An 11,009-nucleotide genomic window follows, 5' to 3' on the forward strand; every position below is an offset into this window, starting at 1 on the left:
GCCAAGCTCCTCACGCTCTCCCCGGCCAGGACCCACCCCCCCGCCCCCGTCCCTGCAGAGGTGGGACCACCGGCCCGTGGGCAACCTCTCTGTTCTCCAGTTTCTTCATCTGGAAAATCAGGGTGCTGGGCTAGACCCTCGGTTTCTGAGCTTCACTTTACTGAATCTTCACTGTTGCATGGAAATCGGAGACCTTGCTAGAGGAAAGGAGACAGGGGGACCACATGGGAGGGAGGGAGGCGAGTCTCTGTGGCCCCATTTCCCACTTCCGGAGGGTGCTTCTTCTGTCATTGGCTTTACCATTTGGCTTTCCAAAAGGGATTTTGTTTAAAGGATATAATAGTTCACAAATGTTGGAAAACTTGCAGACCGTAGGCTATGTAGACTTCTGCCACATTGAACATTTTAAGACACTCTTCCTGGGTGATACCTTTGTAATTCCTGGCCCAGCCCCAGACGGTCCATGCTCTCGAGCTAACGCGGGGACCCTTGATTCCCACTGCCCAGTGGAGCAGGGTGCATCCTCTTCACACAGGCCAGATTCCCCAAAAGTCAGGATGTGTCTGCTACCCCTTGACTTTAAAACACAAGCTCTAATGTAGAGAGTTTCTTGCAGGATTTCCCTTGCCTGCACTGAAGTCAGTTCAATTGCTGGGGTTCTGTGGTCCCAGCCCCGCCCTCCTCCATCTAATGCCCGTGAGGAGAGGATTTCAACTTCATGAGAATTTCTTCTAATTCCTCTTACTGTCTTGAACTCACCAATCACTCCACTTAGATGAGGAAGTTGTGGTTAGATAATTAGGGAGGAAATGAGCTCTTTCACATCAATCCAAAGTACATTGAAGCAATATTTATACACAAGATGTTGTTCTTTGTGTGACAAGGACAACAGAAGTCGGGAAGGTGAGAAAGCCAACCTGACAGGTGGGAAAGGCGGGAGCCCCATCAGGTCCTGAAGGGGGAGAATAGAGGCAAGTAGTTCTCAACTTTACGTCTCATCAAACACTTTCCAGGAAGGAGGGTGGGGCGTGAGTAGAGGAAGCCACAGATTTAGATCATCTTTTCTCACCAAGGGTAGAAAGGACACCCCCACAAGACACTTTAATATAGAACATGGATACATAAATGAACATTTTTCATTACATAGCCATGTATTTATTTTAATATGCATAGAAAAATAATAACCCATTAAACCATGATTTTACAGATAAGATAGCCTATAATGAGGCAAAACTTGGGGCACCTGGGTGGCTCTGTTGGTTATGCATCTGCCTTCAGCTCAGGTCATGATCTCAGGGTCCTGGGATCGAGCCTGGCATCGGGTACCCTGCTCAGCGGGAGGCCTGCTTCTCCCTCTCCCTCTGCTGCTCCCCCTGCTTGTGCTTGCTCTTTCTGTCAAATAAATAAATAAAATCTTTTTAAAAAATAAGACAGCAGACTCCCAGTAAGGCAATAAGACTTGGTCTCCCGCAAGCCCCTGCCTTCCCTGGTACATTCTGATGGGTTTCAGAGAAGGACCTGACGTGTCCCATGACGCCAACGGGCAGTGTCTACACCGGGTGTGAGTTATCACATACCCCACCTGTGGATGGGGGTTTCTCAGTCAAGGTTCTCACCCCTGGGCCTGAATAAAGGTTGAGAGAAACCGTGGGACCCTGAAGGTGTCCCAGGAGACTTAGCAAAGGCAGAAGGGAGCTCCTCTGAAGCCGGAATGGCCACCCCACGGCCCCTGCAGGGCGACAAGCTTTGGCGGTGCGAGTGCTGAACAACCACCTTCACAGCTCCGGGTCAGCAGCCCTGCCCCTGCCCTGGGTCGGGAGCGGGGTGCACCCTGGAGCGCCTCATGGCCAGCAGGATCAAGGAGCAAAGCCTACTTTCCCAAATGCTCATGGAGTACTCTAGAACCCTTCTCAAATAGGATGGAAATGAATTGGAGGAAACAACAGTCTTGTGCCTCCTTCACACACTTCCTGTTTGGTATTAATCACAAGGTTGCGACACCAAGTGAATCTAAATAATCTGCAGATGTCACCATTTCTGATAATTGCTGGAGCTGTTCATCGCTAATCAAAGAGCATATTATGAAACCTGAGTCAGCCAGCGTCCGCTTTCTGGAAGGGTGGACCTATATATAAAGAGGGAGCGTCCTAGCTGATGCGCTGGGGTGGCCGGTGGGGAGCGTCCGGGTCCTTTAGCAGAGAAGGAAAGTGAAGCCAGCATGCCCAGCCTTCCCATTCTGCTAGTGCTGGTCTGGGGCATGGGGTCCCATGGCTTCCCTGCAGCGACCTCAGGAACGCGAGAGCAGGACGTGGAGGTGGTCCAGGTAAACGCCTAATTTCACGCGCCACAAATGCAGGAGGCTTTATTTGCATTTTTGCTCAGTCGTACGGAGCAGTAGTCATAGCATAAAGCGGTTTATTGAAGGGGGGACTTCTCACAAAGACAAATGTTTGGTAGAAAGGACCCTTTCCCCAAAGCTGTACCCAGGTATGCACGGGTTCTTCCCTTCCCTTTTCCAGCTGGAGGTGAGTGGGAACTAAAGGAAGAACATGCAAATGTGACTCTACGAATTCTAAGTCAGACAGCATACTAACTGGTAGTAGGGAGATTTCTACCCTGCAATTAGTCTCCACCAATAATTTCCACCAGGAAATCCTGACACGATCTTTAAAAGTAGTTCTCCACTCCAGCTAAAGCTTCTGATTGTCAGTCTTTAGGAAAGAGAAAGGTCTCCCGTCCAGTGTTTCAGTAATTTTGTCTTTCATCAGAAATACCTGGAAAACTACTACAACCTGAAGAGTGACGGGAAGCAAATCGTAAGGCAGAGGAACAGCAGTTTGGTGACTGAGAAGCTGAAGCAAATGCAGGAATTCTTTGGGCTGAAGGTGACTGGGAAGATAGATGCTGACACCCTGAATCTGATGAAGCAGCCCAGATGTGGGGTGCCCGACGTGGCTCAGTACGCCATCACTGATAGGACCCTCAGATGGGAGCACACGCACCTGACCTACAGGTAACCAGACCCAGCACCAGAGCAAGGGCGCTCTTTCCCAGCGGAGCCGTAAGCAATGGGGTCCGACGTGTCTCTGTTTTTTTCCATTTTAAGGATTGAAAATTACACACCAGATTTGCCAAGAGCAGACGTGGACAGTGCCATTGAGAAAGCCTTTCAACTCTGGAGTAATGTGTCGCCCCTGACCTTCACCAAGGTCTTTGAGGGGCAAGCGGACATAATGATGTCCTTTGTCTGGAGAGGTAAGCTCTCCTTGTCCCACAGCAGCATTCTCACTTTCAGTTCGACTTGCCTCTAAATCCCTTCATCTTTCAGCTGGAAGAACTTGTTTAAGAGGAGTGTTGATTTTACAGGCTTAAGGAGGGAAACTACATCACAGTTGATGGAAGTCTGTTGGCCTCCCAGCAAAGCCAATGCTTTCTCTCCTGGGTTAGCCTCAGTCGGAACCAAGAGGGACATTTCCTGAATTCTGTTTCTGGCAGATCACTACGACAATTCTCCCTTTGATGGACCCAACGGAAACCTCGCTCATGCTTTCCTACCAGGCCCAAATCTTGGAGGGGATGCTCATTTTGATGAAGATGAAAGATGGACCAACGATTATAGAAGTGAGTCAACTCATCTTGTCTCATTTCCCCACCCCGTCTTGCTTCACTGTAATATTGTTTGGCTTAGCTGAAAGAATGCATCCATAGAAGTACGTATTTTTCTACTGCCACTTATAAAATTAATGCTACACTTAGAAAACTGGAAGAGAAGGGTTATTTCTGTTAGTAATAACATCTTGTTGGCTGCAAATAAGCTGCTCCAAAGTTTCTATTAAGAAAATGTTGAAAATCTTAATGTTTTTCTTGTGGGCATCTACACAGAATTATTTTTTTATTAGAAGGACACACCAAAATTTAACAGTGTCAGTAAGGTTATGTGAAAATTAAGGGAGGAGAGATTGTGTTTTCCAAAATTCCCAGCATAGGCATGTATCAGTTTGTAGAGAGGAAGAAGAAAATTGTCGATAGGACTCCACTGCTTCTCCGTGAACTAACACGTATGTAACCACTGACAAGACTGACCGATCTGTGCTGGACTCAGAGTTGGATGAGCTTGCTTTTTCATTGTGTCAGTGTGAACACAGAGCTTGGGCTGTAGCCTGTGTCTTCACCATTAGAAAAGCCTCCCGTCCTCCCAGCTTGGGGAAGACGCTTTATGGCTATTTCAAGAAGCTGCCGGCAAAATGCGAGCACTGGTCTTTGTAAAGTTGTAGATTCCTTCTTAATGACATGTCTCAAAACTGAGAACACTGCAAGTAATCGCTAATGCGTTTATCGGACCCTTTAGATTACAATCTGTACCGTGTGGTGGCTCATGAGTTGGGTCATTCCCTTGGACTTTCTCATTCTACTGATATCGGAGCTCTGATGTACCCCAACTACATGTACGATGGTCACGTCCAACTCTCCCAGGACGACATCAATGCCATCCAGGCCATATACGGTGAGTGTACAGAAAACTAGGGACGAGGGGCCGTTAGAACAGCCATTCGCTGTCGCCTTTAAGAAGCTGTCCAACACACGGCAGAACTAATTCCAGATCTCTTTTTTCTTTTAGGATCTTCCCCAAATCCTGTCCAGCCAACAGGCCCCCAAACACCACGAGTGTGTGATAGTAACTTAATCTTTGATTCTATCACTACAGTTCGGAGAGAAGTGATGTTCTTTAAAGATAGGTAGGACATCAGTTCCTCTTTGTGTTTTGTGTTTGTAATAATAATAGCACTCACGACTGTGGGTGCCTATGGGCCACTACTGGGCACACACACTATTTATCTTGCACTTGCTTGCATACATAATTAGAATTAAATGCGAGCAATTGCATGCATTTGCACAATGTGATGAACCTGTAACAGCCTTTTCCCCCACATGTACTCTGTTGTTTGGTTCTCGGAAAAAAATACCATTGAAGTAGAAAATTCAGTTAATAGAATCCCATTTTACAGATCAGTAAAGTAAGGCAGGGAGAAGTAAAGAGATCCTTTCAGGGCACAGAGTTCTCTGGTGACAGAGCAGTAACTAACTGATCTTCTGATTCCCACTCCCGAGCTCTCTTCATTAATGCCGCTCCTCATGATGAAACATGAATGAAGGAGTGTTAGTAAGTCATCGGGAGAAGCCCGCCCTTCCCGTAGCACCATCATGCTGAGCAGGGCTGTAGCCACTCTATCCTAGTAAAGATGCCCCCCACCCCAAGCCTGTGATCTGCAGAGACCTAGAGAAGGGGAGGAGCCATCATGGGGAAAACCCCCACGAGTTCAGGAGGACCCTCCCTTGAGCAGATATGGGTGGTCACCACATGCTTCTCTCCTTACAGGAGGGTCCTGGTGCCCCCTCTGCAGCATGTGGCCTCAAGGACACTAGGGTCCCCTCACATGCAAGACACAGGCCTATGGTCTGTACCACCCTGATTTCTAAAGGACCATGCAGAAGAAGAATACAGCCTTCTTCTGAATGATGCCACCCACAGAACGATCAGCATGGAGGAAGGGCCAGGGCCGTCAGCACAGAGAAAGGAGGGGGGCTCCGATGGGCTCATTTCTTAGCTGCTGCTCCTGGCGGCTTGTCCATACTGTTTCATCACTCTGTCTGTGGTCATATCCTTCCTAGAACGGAGCGTATGGGCTCCAGATGCTTTCCATCCCCACCAGGGCAAGGCTGGAGCAGGCGTACAGGCTGTGGCTCAAAGCGGGGCAGCCCTAAGGAAATAGCTGGCTTGAAAGGAAAGCTCTCAATCGAGCAGGACGCACCTATCAAAGCAAGTGTTTGAGGGATTTCTCCAAGGAACAGACCCAAGTCTAGGATTCGCAGGAACTGAAAGGACGCTGAGCTCACTCAACGTGTGACCAAGTCGTGAAGCCATGGGAGGCTAGAGACAGTAGCAGACTTGCCCAGGGTCTCAGCCAGCAGAGGGGGATTGGAGCTGCCCGTCAGGCTTCTGACGGCGGGGGCCGCATTCTCCCCTGGGGACTGTAAAACCAACCCAAGGACGAGGAACCGAGCGGCTGCCCCCTCGGAATCTAAAATTAACCTTTGCCTCTCTCTTATCAGATATGTGGCCATAAACAGCTCCCTTCCCCTCCCTGACCTCGATCTCTCTCCGTGAGACGAGAGTACCAGGCTCTTGTAGGGTGTTTGCAAGGTGCGGGGATAGGGCCTGCTGCCACCGTGCATGCTGGGTGTTGGGGACCAGCAGTGGGTTCTGGCCACTGGCTCCAAATGGCTCCACCAAACCAGCAGTTAGATCATGAGAATTTGTGCACAACGGATCCCTTCGTCACCATTCTGCTACGTGTGACTGTTTATGTTCTGGAGCTTGCTTCGGCCTAATGGGCTTGTTAAAGGTCAGCCCACCCTTGCATTCAGGAGAGCAAAACCTTTTCCATGTTTTTTCCAAATCAGGTTCTACATGCGCCTAAGTCCCTTCTACCCAGAAGTTGAGCTCAATTTCATTTCTACTTTCTGGCCAAACCTGCCAAGTGGACTTCAGGCTGCTTATGAATTTGCTGAGAGAGACGAAGTCCGGTTTTTCAAAGGTAACTCTTCCCGCTATTGTTCCGTTTCCGTGAATCCATCTGCTTTGAGGCTGAGCTATAAGCAAGTCCTGGCCACGTTCTCTCCGTGGCCTATGGAAAATCTGACAATCTCACTTACCACACCGATGGGAGTCCATTACCTCAACTAAGCTTTACCTAGTGCATTTCTGAGTCATTGTAAATAAAAAGTGTATCTATGGGTGTTCTGCCAGTCCATGAACCTCGACTTAGGAAAGCATTTTCTGTGGAAACTACTTACGTACCCACCCTGGGGATGCTCAGGAACAAAAGGGGGAGACTGGGGCCCACAGGCTAGAGCAGACGACACAGAAACATTGAAGTATCCAGATTTCCTAGAGACCTATTTTAATACCGATGGGTCTTCTGAGGGAGGGAGAGGCTGCTCTGGGAGCCAACTATCAAAGTATGGTCCTCAGACCAGCAGCATTGACATCCCCCAGGGAGTCTGTTAGAAACAGACTCTCACTAGCATAACGTCCTCAAGGCCCATCCACGAGATTGGCTCCCACTCCAGACCTTCTGGAATTCTTTTTCTTTTTTTAAGATTTTTTTTATTTATTCATTTGAGACAGAGAGATACAGAGAGAGAGAGCATGAGCAGGGGGAGGTGCAGAGGGAGAGGGAGAAGCAGGCTCTCCACTGAGCAGGGAGCCAGATGTGGGACTCGATCCCAGGACTCTGGGATCATGACCTGAGCCAAAGGCAGGGGCTTAATGACTGAGCCGCCCAGGCGACCCTCCCTAGATGGTTCTGATGTGCAGCCAGGACACGGCTCTCGCATGGGAAGCTGAGAACTTGGCCGAAATCAGCCCACTATCGTCCGGTACCCCAGACAAGTACTTTCATCCCTTTTTTTTTGATCGTCAGGTGATAAGTACTGGGCTGTTCAGGGGCAGGAAATGCTGTTCGGATACCCCAAGGACATCTACAGATCCTTTGGCTTCCCTCAAACCGTGAAGAATATCGATGCTGCAGTTTCTGATGAGGAAACTGGGAAAACATACTTCTTTGTTGCTAACAAGTACTGGAGGTAAAGACTGAGTACAGAACATGTTCGTGCACCACCCCTTTCCACCCAGAGAGGACATTCGAGATTGAACCATTTCCACATGAGTCTCATACTGCCGTGGCTAGCTGCCATCGCTGTGAATGGCTGTGGCCGGTCTAGCAGCCAAGTCCGTGGTTGGTGATCATCATGCAGTGATGCATGGAAATTCAGGGAACACGTGGGGCTGAAGTTGGAAAAGGACAGCTAAGAAGGAGGGCGTTTACCTTCACAGACCCCTTGTGCCAGTTCACCACAGTGGGCCACCAGGCGGCACCTCCTGGAGAATTAGAATCAGTTGTTGGCGTTGAGAGGGACCTTAAAAATCTCCTGTTCACCTAACATCCTACCTCCCCCTCCCCCATGCTACACAAGATCTATGGAGCTAAAAGTTCTTATAAGAGTCCTGCCGCCAAAGTCCCTGTGATGACTTCGAGAAGTCTATACATTTAACACGTTCTGACACTTACAATTATTTTTTGATCAGGTATGATGAATATAAACAATCCATGGATGCAGGTTATCCCAGAATGATAGCAGCTGACTTTCCTGGGATTGGCCATAAAGTTGATGCTGTCTTCCAGAAATATGGTAAGTGAATATATATATATATATATATATATATATATATATATATATATATATATTTCCTCTATTTTGTTGTCAGAGAATAGTGTCAGTGTTGTTATTTGGAACAGCAATTGCCAAAAATATTTGTTCTCACAAATGGCAGGGTTTTTCAAGAATTCAGGTTAAACCCAGAAATCATCTGTATAATGTAGTAAGTCTTTTTGGTTTGTTTCTAGGATTTTTCTATATCGTTCATGGAACAACACAATACCAATTTGATCTTCAAACTAAGAGAATTCTGAGTATCGACAGAGCTAATAGTTGGTTCAGCTGCTGAAGGAATTGACCAACTGTTGCAACAGGAAAATACATTTCAAGAGCCCAAGGACGATGTCTTCCTGAAGAGCCATTTGTTTAAATAGAATACAGAGCTATCAAGTGTAATCGTACTTACACCTCATTCTGCGCCTATTTTTTTATGCTTGAGAATGCAATGTGTTATGTATTGCTGTAATTTAGTTCCACAGCTGAGGACTAAGAAAGGTCAGGCTCATGGCTTGTGGATTCAAATGGGCCAGTTTTGCAAAAAAAAAAAAAGTTTTTCCAAAGTATGAGACCCTGACGTTGATCCTGGGGTGCAGCTCTTCAAGAGAGGAGACCAGAGATCCGAGTCTTCACCAGAGCAAAAACAGTTCACAAACATATAAGCAGCCACTAGACTGTCCTAACATGCAAGGAACAACTTTTATTACAGAAAATAAAGTGCTGGTGTTTCAAATAAAACCATCCATGTCTCTACTGTTTTATAAACTTTTTAGTATATCTATTACATGATTATTTCCTGATGATAACACCATACTTCCAGAGATTAGTTTTCAAATTTGAAGTGGGAATAGACAAATATGCAAAATATTCACGTGGGAAGCTAGGATACAGAAAAAGTTGGAATATTCCCCCACTTTCATGGCATTTACATCGTGTAGAAGAGGTTAAAGCCTACTTCCCAGGTCCCGTGTAAAGATTCCAAAATTGGTTGGAGGTAAAAGCAGTGAGAACCCAGTAGAGACTTCTCCGCCTGAGTGCGTCGGGGGCTCTGCCGTCCCGGGGTCCCACTCCCTCTTGTTGTGGAGGAGGGACGGCCGGTGCATGGCGCCCAGCAGCGACCTGTATCACCCCCAGAAGGAAACATGCGATTGCTGGTGCAGATTTCTCCGGTGGCCCCCACCTTGCTGTGGGGATCATCTGGGCTTCCACAAGATGGAAGAAACCGGAATTCTCAGGCCGCCACTCCAAACAATTACTCCAAACCTCAGTAGATTTTGCTTACGAAATAAACTTTGATTGTTCTAAGCCACTAAGATTCTAGATTTTGTGAAGGCAGCACAATCTAGTTTTTCCTGATCAAGGTTTTCATGCCCCCCTTTGGGAGGATGTTAATGTAAGCGGGAGTCCTCAGGGAGTAGCCAAGCCCCGTGAGGAGGAGCTTGGGTTGTTCATGGTGTCAGCGGAATTTCCAAGTACATAGAGAGCCTTACGAATATTTTAGGTACTCATGGTTCAGAGGCAGGCAGTTCTCGACTCAAGAATTTGGAAAGAACTGTCACCTCCCCTTTGGCCAAGTCTCCCCCCTTCTAATAAACATTTTGATATTGACGTATATATAACATAAATACAGAGAAATGCGCAAATATTAGTGTTCCTATCACCGAGTTATGACAAAGTGAACAACCCCATGTAACTCTCACCCGGGATGAAGAAATAGAATGTCACCAGGGACACAGCAGGCCCCCTCAAGATCCCCGATCACCGCTCAACACTGTGTCAGCTTAGCTCACTAGAATCAGAGCCTAAAACAGGAATATTTCTGCAGGGCCATCGGGGAAGGGGGGCTCTCAGGAGAAGAGTGGGAAAAACATGTTAGAGCAGAGAAACAGCTACAGAATGTGGTCTCAGATTGCTCTGATCTCATGAGCAAGGGCTCTGGAGCAAAACCTGAATCAGAGTTAGTCCCACCATGAGGCAAAGGGACCAGGCTTTTGTACTCATGTGTCAATCAGTCCTCAGTTGAGGTCTGGTTTGGGGGAGGGGCATAGCTCCCGGGCAAGATGGCTCCCATTTGGCAAAGAAATGGGACAAGTGGGAACAGCAAGCCGCCGCCGACCCCCAAAGCAGCCAGGAGGGCGAGTGCCCTGGTGCTAACGCGGGTCTGGAGACACGACCGACTGCAGCCACTCTACATTCTCTATTTCCCAGAGGCAACCACCATGCTAACTTGGAACCTCTGAGATGGAACCTGCCTATTTTTGAATGAAATTAGATCAAGTTTATATTCTCCTGTATCTACCTTGCTGCGTTCAACATCACGTTTCTGCACTTCATTCACAGGTGATGCACTTTCATTTCTTACCATTTGGGGTTTTTTTTTTAAATAAATAATGCTGCACTTATGTAGGCATTTCTGTTGGTTTTATACCTAAGAGTGCCCTTGCTGAGCCATGGAGGTTCTCAGTGCACGTGACTTCTGCAGATCTTCCCTTGGCCTCCTGTCCTTCCAGCCACAGCAGCAGTGACTGGTTCTCTCCAGGTTTGAAACCAGCTTCTAGCCTTCTAGCTGCTCTCATCGGGCCTGTACTTTCTGCTCCAGGGTTCATGTTCCGTTTCTGTTGGTGCTGAGTCCAGCTCTGCTGTGGAACTCACTCAGAACTCATGCACAAGCACCTACAAGCGAGAAGATCAGACGCTGGTGGAGCCATCATTTTACCAAATGTGAGATGAAT

At 47.6% G+C, this 11,009-nt stretch overlaps 1 protein-coding gene across 1 annotated transcript; it reads left to right on the forward strand.

Annotated features, from left to right (window-relative positions):
* The first annotated feature begins 2,218 nt into the window (after positions 1-2,218).
* On the forward strand, positions 2,219-8,569 carry LOC110586222 (interstitial collagenase-like). The gene is made up of 10 exons (XM_021696411.1): positions 2,219-2,323; positions 2,769-3,013; positions 3,107-3,255; positions 3,496-3,621; positions 4,349-4,504; positions 4,619-4,736; positions 6,463-6,596; positions 7,485-7,647; positions 8,150-8,253; positions 8,469-8,569. The coding sequence occupies exons 1-10, from the start codon at positions 2,219-2,221 to the stop codon at positions 8,567-8,569; spliced, it is 1,401 nt and encodes a 466-aa protein (XP_021552086.1).
* Positions 8,570-11,009: the final 2,440 nt, after the last annotated feature.

Source organism: Neomonachus schauinslandi, chromosome 11 (genome assembly GCF_002201575.2).
Source record: "Neomonachus schauinslandi chromosome 11, ASM220157v2, whole genome shotgun sequence".
In the NCBI taxonomy this organism is placed as follows: Eukaryota; Metazoa; Chordata; class Mammalia; order Carnivora; family Phocidae; genus Neomonachus; species Neomonachus schauinslandi.

Excerpts from the sequence above, each read along its gene's own strand:
- LOC110586222 (XM_021696411.1), top strand. The coding sequence starts at position 2,219 with ATGCCCAGCCTTCCCATTCTGCTAGTGCTGGTCTGGGGCATGGGGTCC. Across the intron at positions 4,505-4,618 it reads TGCCATCCAGGCCATATACG|GATCTTCCCCAAATCCTGTC; the intron begins GTGAGTGTACAG and ends TTTTTCTTTTAG. Across the intron at positions 4,737-6,462 it reads GTGATGTTCTTTAAAGATAG|GTTCTACATGCGCCTAAGTC; the intron begins GTAGGACATCAG and ends TTTCCAAATCAG.